This window comes from Polyodon spathula, chromosome 6 (genome assembly GCF_017654505.1).
Source record: "Polyodon spathula isolate WHYD16114869_AA chromosome 6, ASM1765450v1, whole genome shotgun sequence".
In the NCBI taxonomy this organism is placed as follows: Eukaryota; Metazoa; Chordata; class Actinopteri; order Acipenseriformes; family Polyodontidae; genus Polyodon; species Polyodon spathula.
In genome coordinates, this window is record NC_054539.1 from 33,320,695 (window position 1) to 33,336,399 (window position 15,705).

Sequence of the window (15,705 nt, forward strand, 5' to 3'; positions counted from 1 at the left end):
TAATATTTTTTTTTTTTTTACGGCCAGCTCCATTAAAGAAATCAGTACAGTTACAGGAAATAATGTTTTCAGAAAAGTAATGTCTTCAGAAAACAAGCAGAAAATGTTCGGTTATTATCATAATCCTAGTTTTCTCTGAAATAGAAATATCAACCATCACGAATGGGTTATTCCCCTTTAAGAACTGAAGCATGTATGCCAACAAAGATTGCATGACAAAGCGAGATTGCATGACACAGCCATTTGCAAATTCTCTTACTTTTGAGTCTCGTGGCTCTACAGAGACCGCGAAGACTGATGGTTAATATTTCTATTTCTGAGAATCAGGGTTATGATAACCTAACATTCTCTTACAAATATGAAATATAAACCATCACTAATGGGCAAGTATACCCAATTTGTCATTAGGACAGGCGCAAGACTCTTCTGAGCTAATGGTGCTAGCTGTCCTAAGGCAACTAGGTTACCCACCGATCAATCCGTGGTTCAAGGAACCGCTGTCCCGAACCACTCCCTTATGAGGCTCACTACGCCAGGATGGAATCTCCAATCTGTACCATCCGGAACCTGCCTCGAAAGGAGGTCCGCGGCGGTGTTTACCACTCCTGGTAGAGGAATCACTCTGAGTGAGAGGAGGTGGGTGTGTGCCCAGAGCAGAAGTCTGGTGACCACCCTGTTGAGACTGGGCGACCTCATACCACCTTGGTGGTTGATGTAAGCCACCACTGTCGTGTTGTCCGTCCAGACAAGCACCTGTCTCCCCTTGATCTCCTCCAGAAAGAACTGAAGGGTTAGAAACACCGCTTGTAGTTCCAGAAGATTTGTGTTGGCCCCGCCAAGGGGGACGCCACACCCATTGTACACCACCGGCTGTCCACACTCTGCCCCAACCATGGTTGGAGGTGTTGGTGATCACTTCTCTCGTGACTGCTCCCAGCCTAGGTGGATTGGTTGTTTCAACCAAGAGAGAGCCAGGAGACAGTATCTGGACACCGTCACTAAGCAGCTGCAGTTCAGCACTGGGTGAGGGACCATCCTGTTGAACTGAACCTGTAGGGGCCTGTGACAGAAATACAATGAGTTATGGTTATAAATCTCCCTCTAGACCTGTGAGGGTGCTAAATAGCGAAAAGTATCTGGATGGGCTCGTCTGACAGTTCGTTTCCAAGGTCTGGAAGTCGGTCAGCCTGGATGGAAGCGAGACTGTTGCAGGAACATATTGACCCGGAAGGTAAACGAAGTAGCAGCTGCAAGCTATAGACGCAGCTGAAATCGCTTACCAAGGGATCATGCAGGGTAGCATAAAAGGGGCCAGAGAAACGCTAATCTTTTCCTTCGCTAGGGGTTTGCACTTTAAAACCGGAAGGACGAGAGAGCTGCAGTAGAGATAAAAAGAGAATATTCGTGAGTGTTGTGTTTGTTTGTCTTGTCTGTTAGTAACTGTCTATGTTTATTGAACCACCAGACAGCTAACACATATCCAGAGCGGTTGCCTTAGGCCAGCACAAGCCAGATCATCACTGCACCAATAGAGTCACAAAATAACATTGTTTACCACCCACCACTAGCATGACCACACGCACCCAGGACTGGTGACCGTGTGCCGTATTACTGTGGGGCAGAGACGTCTGTGATTGTTTGGGATTGTAACCCTGTTGTTTTCTCTGTGCAATACACATCGTTGTGTATTGCCGGGATTTATTATTTGGTCGCCAGACCCGGATTACAATTAAAACCACTTTCCTACCGGATTACAATTGTTTGTGATTCCTTTTGCACCGCATCACCTTTACACCTGTTCACAATCACCGGTCAAATTGCCACAAGGCCGCATACATAGAAGGCTCAGGGAAAGGGATTGAGAAGCTGCTGCCATCAAGCCCAGATGTTTCTAGAATGTCACCACTGGTAAAGCTCTGCCTAGCCGGAATAGGTCTAGACACGCATTTCTCATGGCTATCATCTTAGCTCAGATGCTTTCAATCTTTGTGAAAATGGAAAAGAGAATTTGCGAATGGCCGCAATGTGCTTTTGTCAGGGCAACTCGCGCTGCCTCATGCACTCTTGTGAGAGTTTGTTGGCATACATGCCTCAGTTCTTGGATTCTTAAAGGGGAATAACCCATTACTGATGGTTCATATTTCGTATATTTTTGTATTTTTGTAAAAGAATTAGTTTTCTGAAAAATGACACTTGTGTTTACATGACTTAGAATAGATAATCCAATTACAATTACGAAAATTCAACTTCAATTTCAGAAAAAGTAAAGCATTTGTGCATTACAGTTGCAAGTAGAATGGGAACAGATAAGGCTTGGTTCATTCTGCAGTACTAAAACTGGGGCAAAAATGATCAGGTATTTTAAATATAGCAATGTTTCAAATTCTTAGTGTATTCAACATATTATTCTGTACATCTCTCTTGTTCCAATTCGCCAGCGTGTCAAACTGCCCCATCCTTGCAACAGCTCATCCTTTTCTTCATATAAGCTACTGTACCTTACACACATTACTGTGCAAATTAGAGTTTCTCCGTCCCAGTCTTAGGTCTTTTGCAGACTGAAGCAGATTTTCCTCAAGGATTTGCCTGCATTTAGCTCCATCCATTTTGCCCTCTACCCTGACAAGCTTCCCAGTCCCTGCTGATGAAAAGCATCCCCATAGCATGATGCTGCCACCACCATGCTTCACAGTAGGGATGGTGTTACCTGGGTGATGTTCTGGCGCAAACACAGCTACAATACTTTGCATTTGGACCAAATAGTTCAGTTTTTGTTTCACTGGACAACAGAATGTTTTGCCACATCTTTGCAGTCTCTCCCACATGCCTTTTTGCAAGTTCCAAGCAGGATTTTACATGGGCTTTTTTCAGAAATGGCTTCATTCTTGCCACTCTTCCATGCAGGCCAGATTTGTGGAGTACCTCATCTATTGTTAACACATGGACAGTTTCTCCCATCTCAGCCATGGAACACTGTAGGTCTCTCAGAATTGTCATTGTCCTCTTGGTGGCTTCTCTGACTAATGCCCTTTTTACCCAGCTGCTCAGTTTGGGAGGACGGCCTGCTCTAAGCAGATTCTGGGTGGGGCCGTATACCTTCCACTTCTTAATGATTGACTTCACTGTGCTCCAAAGTATATTCAATGCCTTTGAAATCTTTTTATACCTATCCACTGATCTGTGCCTTTCCACAACTTTATCCCGGAGTTGTTTTTTTCATGGTAGTATCTTTGCTTTGAAAGTACTACCAAACTGTGGGACCTTACAGAGACAGGTGTATTTAATTCGAAATCATGTGAACCACTTACTGCACAAAGATGGACTCCATTTAAGTTATTGTGTGAATTCTGAAGGCAATTGATTGCACCTGAGCTTATTTAGGAGTGTCATAGCAAAGCGGGTGAATACTTATCTAATGAAGACTTTTCATGGTTTTTATTTTCAATTTATTTGTTTTTTCACCCCTCCCCCATTTTTTTCACACATTGAAGATGTTGAGTAGGTTGTATAAATCAAAGGAAAAAAAATCCCATTTAAATGCATCAAGATTTTAGGTTGTAAACAAACTGTGAAAACATCCAAGGGTGGGGGTGAATACTTCCTATAGGCAATGAATAAGTCCCCAGCATTCTGATCTGTTGAGATACACTGAAAAGCGAACGTGACATAACAAAACTGTTGTTCTCCCAACTCCCATGGTTCAGGTAGCAAGTCCCTGTGTGTTCACTGCTGTGATTATTTTCTGGCTGGAAATATTGATATAGTAGTTTTAATAATCACATGCGCAGGAATGATGTCAAAGTTTTCTCATGTGCAGTACACGGTTGGAGTAAGTTTTCAGAAAACTGTGTTTACAACACTTGATAGCAGAATTACTTTTTGGAAAACTATATTCCGAAAATCAGAATATTTTTGCAGAGGATTAGGCCAGTTTCAGGCGGATTCTCTAAAGGCTGGCCAAACTCAATTCAAGCACAAAATTTTGACTGTCCAATTAAGTACACGAGTACAGCGCCGTCTGAAACAATTAAGTTCACCTCGATGCTCTTTTGACACTAGCGGCTCTGGTGCACCTTGGTTTCATTAGGAGCTATTAAAAATTCAGGATTATTATAATTTTTGTTACAATAAAGGCAACAGATGGTTAAATGTGATTAAAACTTGTTCAGCTGTGTATTTGTTTGACATGAGCATTTGTTTGTTTGCTGTGTAGGCTTACTGTATTCAAATAACAGTTTTTCATTAAAACAACCACGTCATCATTTCAATACGATGCAATTTTATTTAAGAGCTCTTTGGAATAAGCGCAATACGCTTTTGGTTCGCCAGTATGAAACCAATTGGTTTAATAAACTGCAACTCTAACATGTACTTAATTTCAATTGAGTTCTGCACTCTGGCATCCGTCTGAAACTGGCCTTAGTTTCAAAACAGTAAAGTATTAATTCACCTGTCACTTTCGTCCCTATTACTAAAGGCAGTGGGATTTCTTCTGGAAGATCTTTGAAGTGTGACACATCTGTGACCTTTCTCTGCTGCAGTACTCTGATTTTCTGTCGTTTCTGCTTTAATGCCGATCTCTCCTCTGCAAAGAACGCTGCTGAACACCTACATGGCAGCAGAAAACACTCATAAAAAAGGAGGCAGGTTATAGATGCAGTAACATTAAGAGCTGCATAAACAGATTTTTCTAATTGAGCTCACCACAGAAATCAGCTGCTGACAATCAGGTGGTCTTTGGTGTTGATTTGGCTAATTTACTATACAACATGAAATAAGTGAACAAAACTGTTTGGTTTTGTGATGACTGATGCTTTTCTTAGACTGTGTAGACTAGCAAAGCACACAAATCCAAGCAGTTGTTTTACTCAATTTACAATTTTGGTTAAACAATTCAGACAATTTTGAGGCAAAGGAAATGCAGATGAATTTTCATCTAATGTAATATGCTCCAATGTTAACTGAATATATCAATTACTACAAAAATGTAACAAAGCACCAGGGTTCTGACCTTATTTATTTCAGCCAATTGCAAGCCTGCACACTAATGCACAGGATTACACAGTGCTCAAGTGATTTCTTGATTTAAAAAAAAAAAAAAAAAAAAAAAAACAGATTCATCACTGTTTAAGGACTCTTCACTAATTCACTGACCTAATTTGTTTTATATGAACATTATTTGTTGTATTGTAGCATATTCAGGAACTAAATAGTCAACTTGTATTACACAGTACTCTTAATACAAACAAGTCCCTTACCGTCTTGGTTTTCCCATCAACCTTCTGATTTTCCCCCATTCTACTCGGGTCAACTTTCTGGTTTTTAGGTTTGGAAATGACTCTTTCAAACAAACACAGAAGTCATTGTCCCCTTCAAATAATGGCCTGTCAACAAAACAGATTTGAATCAATAAATACACTAAGACTTTAAAACATGTACTCAGCATCTTAAAATGGACTGAATAACTTAATACTACAAAGGTGCTTAATTATATTAAGGTCCAATGCAGAAAGTTTTTTACCTTGCAAAACTAACTACTATCAAACCATTGTGGAATGAGGAAGTGTTACAAATGCAACACTGAGTTATAATTAAATGTGCATGCACATTTCTTACTGTCCAACAATTTACCAAGTCCCATGGTTGTAAAAATAAAAGATTATGCAAAATGCCTTTTTTCAATTTATACACAACACTGACTGCTTTATTCCTTAAGCATTACACAAATTTTAGTTCTTTACCTTGTCCTAGAAGACAAAATGTTCTTAACTGTATAATCAAGTTGGCTTTACCATCATTATTCATCAAGTTACACATAATTATACAAGTATTTTACATTAGTCTCCCAGAAACATGGTAGTGACCATGTAATCACCCATAAATCATTATCATATCAAGGACAACTCTTACCTGTCTATATTAGAATAAAACCACTCATAGATGCACCACTTGTGCGCTTTTGGAAGTTTGAGGAGATTCCGCAACCTAAGCCCAATCTTCTGTGATACTTTTTTATCTGGTGTAGCAGCAGTTGCAAGTTTCTAATTAAAGAAAACAAAAATAAAATTAAAAAAAAAAAGTACACAGCAAAAAAACAGGTAACCAAAAAGCATGTGGTGCCCATGAATCGACTTCTTACAGGATAGTCTACTATAGATTGTGAATATTTCAAAGTCTTAATCGTTAACATTTTGGTTTACTTAGCAGTGTTTGTGTGTGTCTAATATTTTTTATATTGTTATATATATATATACACACACACACACACACACACACACACACACACACACACACACACACCCCCTATAGGAAGTACTCACCCCCCTTGGACGTTTTCAGTTTGTTGTGTGAACCTGAAAATCCTGATGCATTAAAATGAATTTTTTTCCTTTGATTTACACAACCTACTCAACACTTTCAATGTGTAAAAAATGGGGGGAAACAAATCAGTTACAAATAAAAACCTGAAAAAAAGTCTTCATTAGATAAGTATTCACCCCCTTTGCTATGACACTCCTAAAAAAGCTCAGTTGCAACCAATTGCCTTCAGAATTCACATAGTAAGTTAAATGGAGTCCATCTGTGTGTAATTTCAGATTAAATACATCTGTCTCTAAGGTCCCACAGTTGAGTAGTGCATTCAAAGCAAAGATACTACCATGAAGACCGAGGAGCTTTCAAAACAACTCCAGGATTAAGTTGTGGAAAGGCACAGATCAGGGAACTGGTATAAAAATATTTCAAAAGTCGATCATTAAGAAGTGGAAGGCACACGGCAACACCCAGCAAGCCGTCCTCCCAAACTGAGCAGCTAGGTAAGGTGGTCATTGGTCAGAGAAGCCACCAAGAGTCCAATGACAACTCTGAAACACCTAAAGCATTCCATGGCTGAGATGGAAGAAAGTGTCTGCCAACAATAGAGGAGGTACTCCTCAAATCTGGCCTGTATGAAAGAGTGTCAACGAGGAAGCCATTTCTGAAAAAGCCCATGTAAAGTCCTGCTTGGAATTTGCAAAAAGGCAAGTGGGAGACTCTGCAAAGATGTGGCAAAAGATTCTGTGGTCCGATGAAACAAAAGTTGAACTATTTGGCTTAAATGCAAAGCATTAAGTCTGACGCAAACCCAACACAGCACATCACCCAGGTAACACCATCCCTACTGTGAAGCATGGTGGCGGCAGCATCATGCTATGGGGATGCTTTTATCAGCAGGGACTGGAAAGCTTGTCAGGGTAGAAGGCAAAATGGATTGAGCCAAATACAGGCAAATCCTTGAGGAAAACCTGCTTCAGTCTGCAAAAGACTGACGACTGGGACGCAGATTCACCTTTCAGCAGGACAATGATCCCAAGCACACAGCCAAAGTGACACTGGAGTGGCTTAAACAAGAAAGTGAATGTCCATGAGTGGCCCAGTCAAAGCCTGGACTTGAATCCGATTGAGAATCTATGAAATCTATGCTGTCCACCAACAATCCCCATCCAACTTGACAGAGCTTGAACAATTTTGCCAAGAAGAATGGGCCAATACTGCACGATCCTGGATTTGCAAACCTAGTAGAGACTAACCCCAAAAGACTCACAGCTATAACTGCTGCCAAAGGTGGTTCGACCAAAGTACTGACTCAATACTTACCTAACCAAGACGTGCAAGTTTTTTTTATTTTTCATTACCTGTCTTACAATATCTTTCCCCTTCAAAGTGTTGAGTAGGTTGTGTAAATCAAAAGGAAAAAAAAAATCCCATTAAATGCATTAAGATTTCAGGTTGTAACACAAACTGTGAAAACGGCCAAAGGGGCGAATGCTTAATATAGACACTGTGTGTGTGTATGTGTGTATATATATATATATATATATATATATATATATATATATATATATATATATATATATATATATATATATATATATATATATATATATATTACACACACACATGTATGTGTGTAATTATATATATATATATATATATGAGCATCTCTATAATTAAAAGGTAAAGTAGTAGATACAAGGTTCTACATTAATGGTGAGGCAATACCAACAGTTCCGAGAAGCCAGTGAAAAGTCTAGGGAAATGGTACAACGGTGATCTAAAGAACAGCTAAAGGACAGAGTTCGTGTGGGACAAGTTAGACAACAAGCAGTAGAAGGGTTGAAGAGCATAGACAGCACTTTACCGGGAAACAATCTCTGGTGCTTTCTGTTTGGTCTACTGCCAAGACTGCTATGGCCACTGACTCGCTACGCGGTTTCCTTGACGACAGTTGAGAAGCTGGAAGCTTTAATCAGTTCATACGTCAAGAAATGGTTGGGAGTTCCACACTGCCTCAGCAGAGTGGGACTTTATGGTAAAGGAATACTGCAGCTACCAATTTCTGCTCCAAAGTCCGACTGGAAATGACATTAGTAGATTCACGTGACAAATGCGTAAGGGAGGCAGCACCTGTGTTGAAAACTGGAAGAAAATGGATGGCAAAGAAAGCTGTGGAAGATGCTAAGGCTGCCCTTCAAAATTGGAGATATTATGGGGCAAGTTCAGCATGGAAAAGGAGGTCTTGGTCTCAGTTCAGCTCCTCCTACATGGCACAAGGCAACCCCTGCTCAATGGAGGGAGCTGGTAGTCAACGAGGTGCAAAAGCAGGAGGAGAGGGTCAGGAGTGTAAAGACCATTTCCCAGGCCAAGCAGGGAGAATGGATGAGATGGGAGAGTGTGGAACAACGCAAGATCGGCTGGCAAGACCTATGGAAAATGGAACAGAGCAGGATCAGTTTCCTCATCAGATCAGCATATGATGATGATGTTCTCCCATCATCACAGAACCTAAACCTCCGGGTGGGTGAGGAACCCTCATGTCCTTTGTGTTCATCACCTGCAACATTAAGGCACATTTTGACAGGATGTAAAGGTGGGTCTTAGCCAAGGAAGGTTTACCTGGCGCCATGACTAAGTGCTGCGACGTTTGGCCTTAGCATTGGAAAATAAGCATAACCTGACCAATAAGTTCCACCAGTTCCATCAAAGCATTACACACACGCAAGACAATATTCCTCTGTCCAGGAGAGCAACCACCAAGAAAAGGTGTTAAAACCAAGCCTCGCCCAGGACAACTGGAAGCTGCTAGAGACTGGAAGCTGCTGGCAGATGTCGGCTTATTTTTCCACCTGAGATTGCCACCACTAACCTTCAACCAGACACTGTCTTGTTTGTGGTCTGGATCAGCACGCCTTGTTCATCTGGTACAGTTAATAGTGCCATGGGAGGATGCTGTGGATGAGGCGTATGAGAGGACGAAATTTTGGTATGCTCAATTAGCTGCTGAAGCAGAACAGAGAGGATGGAGAGTCCGAGTTTATCCAGTGGAGGAGGGTTGTCGAGGGTTTGTGGCACACTGTACAGCTCGGTTTCTCGGAGATGTCGGGTTCAGTGGCCAAGAGTTGCATTGCACAGTGAATAACTTATCTGAAGCAGCAGAAAGGAGCATCAACTGGCTGTGGTTGAGACGGAAAGATTCTGGATGAGGATCTCAAGCACAATAGAAAGAAAGCAACGTTGATGTACAGGTAAGTAAGCTGGGCTGAGCTGAGTGGGGGATGGAGGGGGGGTGATGCTGGGACGCCAGAATCACTGTTGAGCACTCGAGGTGTTGCGGGCTAGTCGACGAAACACCAAGGACGGAAGGTGCCCACTTGAAGACCCCAGAGATGTACCCTACTTAGCTCACTCCAGACGGTTGTCATGCTGATGCACTGGGGAGACCGCACTGGGTTGATCCCCGGAGCCAGCATCACAGCTGTTGTGTGTGCTGATGCGCTGGGGAGGCAAAATTACCTGAGCACCTGGAGCCAGCATTACACTTCAGCAATCAACACCAGACAGAAGGATATCTACATCAGATGGAAAGCAACGCAAATAGATGGGGATCGCATTAGTTTACTGTAAAGCTATGTCTTAGTTGGTGCTTATCTTGGCGACAGCAGAGTTCAAATCAGCAAGAAGTTTAACATCTACTCATGCAATGGAAATCATTATAAACAAAAACACTGTCAATGTAAAAAAACAAGTTAGAAAAATGCAACAGCCATTTAAAGTGCTGATATCAAAACACAAAAGCCCAAGTTAGGAGAAACAATTGGGGCAACCTTGTCAAAGCATCAAGCAAATAGGCACAATTGGAAAGGTACTGGGGATTCTAACTTGGCTTCTTTATCTGATCGCTCCACTTCACATTTAAATGCTCATTCCCTTATCAGCTGGGTTTAACCAGAATAAAGATGCTAAGACATAACCAAGAACACAGACTGAAGTGTTCTTGGTTATCCATACAAGCACTACTACAGACAGAAAGACAGATGCGTCATCACAGGCGCAGATAAGTATGCTTTGGGAAGACACACTGACAACATGCAGGTAAGGCATACGTAGATCAGGGCACACATGGATAGACATTTAGCCCGTACATACAACAATACATGAAAGAGCATGAAGCAATATTTTTTATATTAAATATATATATTTTATATATACACACATATACACACATTAATCCCTCGTTATACAAGTGTAATTTGTTCCTTGAAAACTGCTCGTCAGTTGAAATCTCATATAACAAATGAAATCCATTGGTTCTCATGTTATAATCTTCAATTGGTTCCAGAGACCAAAAAAAGTCCTCAAGACCCAAAATTCCCCCTTAATAAAAGACAGAACAGTATCTAAAATTGTTAAGTAAATGTCAAATAAACAAACAATCTCTTGCGGTATTGCATGAGTCCCCCACAAACAAAGACCGGGGCTTACAGTTTTCTTTCATGCATTTATAGTGTTAGAAAACGTATGTTATAGTAAATATTAATGAAGTTGTAAAAACGCTAACAATGAATAACGGACAGTTATGAAAATGAAAATTGAGAATATTAAATATAAAACAGAAATAAAAAAAGCACTTAAGAGATAACAGAATTCAACTGACAACCGCTACACACGTGAAACAACACGAGAACGGTATAAAGGCTGCTCACAGTGCATGCTGGGAATGCTGTGACTTGCAGATGCAACATACGATCAGCCACTTTGCGAGCTCCCTTCTCTTAAGAGCAAAAATATGCCCGTTTAATGGAAAAAAGGTATTCATTTCTGTGTCTCGTATAATTGAAATCTCATAACAGTAGTTCCTATAGCGAGGGATTTATAATATATATATTTATATAGATATATATATATATATATATATATATATATATATATATATATATATATATATATATATATACACACACACACACACCCACAAACACACACGCGCACGTGAAAAATCTAACCAAAATCTAACATTAGATAAAAGGGACTGAGTGAACAAATTACATAACATTGATACTTTTTTTATTTATTAATGCCCAATGCCCCAGTGTGAAAAAGTAAATCGCCCCCTTAGACTCAATAACTGGTTACACCACCTTTAACAGCAATCTCTGCAACCAAACACTTCCTGTAGTTATTGATCTCTCACAGCACCCTGGAAGATTTTTGGCCCACTCCTTCAACTCAGTGACATTTGGTGGGTTTTCAAGCATAAACTGCTCGTTTCAGGTCCTGCCACAAAATCTCAATGGGGTTTAGGTCTGGATTTTGACTAGGCCATTGCAAAATTAAAATTTCTTGTTCTTCAACCATTCTGATGTAGACTTGCTTGTGTGTTTCGGATCATTGTCTTGCTGCATGACCCAGCTGTGCTTCAGCTTACAGATGGATGGTCTGATATTATACAGTAGAATTCTCGAATAGAGCAAAATTCATGGGGCCCGATATTAGTTTGCGCACCGCGCAGAGGGGTTTGCGTGTCGCAAATGGCCGTTGTGCCAAAATTGTGCCAAGTTGCCATTTGTGCGTCACAATCCATTCTGCGCTGTGCAAAAAGTAAAAATGTATGCATTACGCAATTTGGGGGGGAGTGGCCGACAACATGCGTGATCCTGGTATATTCGAAGGTATGCGCCAAGCACAAAACCAGGTTTGTGACGCGCAGAATAAGGATTGTAAAAGGACTGCGTTATTTAGCACTGACTACAAATAGGTAACAATGGGAAAAGTGGGTAGCATGCAGGGTGTCCGTCGTCATGTGGATGTGAATAATGCAAGGCACACCCTACAACAGCAACCCCGACATAGGTGAAGATATGCTGAAAGGGTGCACCGGACTCAGCACACATGAGGAGCTCAGCAATGAGCAAATCTATCCAGGTATTGTCTCGACTAATCTGTCCCACATGCTGTATGATGACCTGGCCAGAACAAACCTGCCTTGTCTGAGTAATTAATTGGTAGTGTCTATCTGTATGTGTATCCTGGCTACCGGGACCTTCCAGAAGGTAGCAGGTGATACAGTGGGGATAACCCAGTCAGCCGTGTCCACCACCTCGACCAGTTCATAACCACATTGCTGTGCCGTGCTGAGGAACATATTAAATTCCCCAGTACCAGAGCAAATAGTGAGGAGATAATGCAGGGTTTATATGAGGTCGCGCACCTGCCGCGTATGGTTGATGCAATTGACTGCACCCATATTGCTATCCGGGTACCTGTTCCAGTTGTCCTGTTCTATCAGGATTCCAGATGTACTCGGAATAGTGGGAAATTTTAATAGCTATTCCATGCCATCTAAACAGGGTATTCCGAATGAATCCGTCCGTTTTCTGGATACCAGTATTCCAAAAACGTGACACTGAATACCCACTTAGTATTAGGATACTATCGAAATACTAGCCCTTCTAAACACCTTATTCAGAGGGCTTTTTTTTTTTTTTCTAGACATGAGTCATCGTTTTATAAATCTATAGCATATAAGACAATGGCTTGTGTGCAAAACAAAGCCTTTTAAAAAACTGTGCACAAATGTATTAGTATTTGTATGACCCTAAACTGGTTGCCAACTATGCAATATCTTCCTTTTATTTTATTTTTTTTAAGTTTTTTAGTAGCTATAAGTCAATACCTGTGTGTGTCTGTGTGTGATTGATAGATTTTTTATATATATATAAAATGTGTGTATTTATTACATCGTGTAACAAGACGGAATATTTTTCCATCCAAATTAACATGTATTTATATTAAAGTAATACAAAAATGACTGTATTTACAGTATAATCGTAAATCTCGAAAAACTACTCACTTCTAAATCTTTTGTAGTCATTTTTGTATTACTTTAGTACAAATACATGTTAATTTGGATTCATATGTTGTTTTTTTTGACTATGTGAATGAAAAGACACAAAAGCTCCCATTTTCCCATTGGAAATAGTGATATTTTGAAATATCACTGTCCTGGTCACAAAAGCAAAGTTTGTGGGGAATAATAGCCATTTTCTATACTTTTGAGGCACAAGCAATTAGGAAATAACACTTACTACCCAGGAACAAAAATTGTGTTACATAGTGTTATCATTGTAGATTAAAACCTCAAGAGTAAGACCTAGCCAAGCAGGTAGCAGCAAGTCAATTGGACAACAAGAACAATACACAATAAAATACAATTAAAAGACACAGGCAAATCACGTTTAAAACAATAATCAAAATACACAAAAGTGTATCAACTATTTAAAGCAATTACAACTCTGTCACGAAATCATGCAGTTACTCTTAAATTGCAATAAAGATATCTGGGTCTGCAGCTTTAGTTTGGACTAGAACTCATTCCAGGACCATGGGGCATAATAAGCAAAGGATCCTTTACCAGCCTGAGTACGCACATTTGGGAATTTAAAATGCAAAAAAGAATGAGATCTGAGGCTATGGTTACTATGGGAAGCTATAAGGTATTCATTTAAATAAGTATATTCATATAATTTACATTAAATAGCCTTATATACCAGAATATACCAGTGCTTCAACTTGCGTAAAGCCAAAGTCGTCCGGCCTACCACATCGTATAATATACAATGAGGAGTATTAAATCTTGTATTTGTATTGTACCTCAATGCTGCATGAGTCCAGTTTACCTAAAGTTGATAGTGATGCAAACCTATATACTGCATCACCATAGTCAATTTGCGGCAAAAACGTACAAGCAATATGCCTCTTTTGTTTCCATAACATACAACATGTGCATGTCATAGTTTATAGCGTATTCCCATGCCCAACAGATGTGTGGAAACATGCACTCACCTCTGTTCAGCACACTACCTTCCTTCTGTTCCTTTAATACGGTCCTATTAGCATATGGTAATCCATCAGTAAATAGAAACATGAGATGCAAATGTATTCTAGGTGGACATTCAATATGCACATAACTCAATCAAATTTGAAATGGGCAAAAGTCCTAATTCGTCTGAATATGCCAATATCTGTGCGATAATTGAAATGCGCTAGTTCCAATAATTGCGCACCGCTGGCTCAAATCGTGTCAGGGTAACAGTCCACTCTCTAGTTGGGTACAATAGTACAGAACACCCCCCCCCACACACACCGGATGGGTGGATCAGTTATGTGCTTTATCACTGTATTGATATGATGGACAGCGGCAGTGTGTTTACATACACAGTTATATGTGTTCTTCACTGCTCCACAGGCATATCGGCATCCAACGTGTGCCATCAAAGTATGGAAATGTAGATTGAGAGAACGATAAAGAGGGGAGGGGGGTCCTGCCTGTTATCTTTGCTGTGTGTTGCCACACATCTATAAATTAATTGTATAAATACATCATACACCCATCTTGTGGCCCATTGCTGTATTTGGCTATTCCATAGGTTGCTGTGCATTACGGGTGAGGGGTGGGCAGCTGCAGTTAACGTTTTCCTAAAATCAGACCAGTGATATGATCAACCAATCAAAGACCTGCATTTTCTCTGCAGCAGTCCAATCATAAGTTAGCTGAGGCGGGACAAACAGTTCTGTTAACTGCAATTTCCCGCCCCGACTCCAAGTCAACCACAAGACAAAAAATATCTATATAATCGGCTTATTTTTTAACCTTATACACCTACACCTAGCCCCAAAGGGAAAAAAAAGCACTTTACAATCCAGCACAAAGGCAACCACATTAACAAATAATTTGTCAATAAGCAATGAGCAATCTGCAATGTTGTTGTCAAACCTTAAGTCCCGGTTAACTTCAGACATCGCTTCACAGTTTAGATCCCTTGCTGATTTGCGTCCGTTGCCGAAATAGGACCCGCAGACTCCAAAGAGACCGTGAAATCTTCAACTTCCATAGGTGTTTTAAATAGCCAGTGCTCCTCTCCCATGAAACACCTTAACCAGAGCTGGATAAATCAGGAAAGACTTGATCCCCTTCTGAATTAGACGTTTCCTGGCTTGTGCCATGTCCAGTTTCTGAGCTGTGACATTGCTGTAATCCGGGAAAAAGCGAAGTGAACAGCCACTGTGCTGCATGGTGGAGCTGGTGCAAGCTCCAGCGAGAATGGCCTGGTGGTCATTGTAATGCAGCCGCTTGAAAATCAAGGTGTGCGGCCTATTTCCACGGCCTTCCTTTCTGTTGTAGATGCGGTGGGCTCTTTCGATCTCAATAGTTCTGCCCTCCAAAGCCAGAACGCAGAAAATCAGATAGGGGGCAAATACTTTCACGGCACTGTGCGATTTTTTTTATATATATATTAGTAAAAAGATCCTAGCCACACTCACTGTTCGTTGCCCATTTAAAAGCAGACCCAGGAAACCAGAAATTGATTTTTACGGCACTTGGGCGCA

At 40.6% G+C, this 15,705-nt stretch overlaps 1 protein-coding gene across 3 annotated transcripts in view; it reads right to left on the reverse strand.

Annotated features, from left to right (window-relative positions):
- Positions 1-15,705, reverse strand: part of lin9 (lin-9 DREAM MuvB core complex component) — an 81,460-nt gene that overhangs the window by 21,334 nt on the left and 44,421 nt on the right. For all 3 annotated transcript variants that reach the window (XM_041252764.1, XM_041252763.1, XM_041252762.1), the window contains 3 exons: positions 5,911-6,041; positions 5,259-5,384; positions 4,451-4,608 (listed from right to left, as the gene is read on the reverse strand). In XM_041252764.1, the coding sequence (XP_041108698.1) occupies positions 4,451-4,608; positions 5,259-5,384; positions 5,911-6,041 (415 nt within the window). The remainder of the gene's footprint in view (positions 1-4,450; positions 4,609-5,258; positions 5,385-5,910; positions 6,042-15,705) is intronic.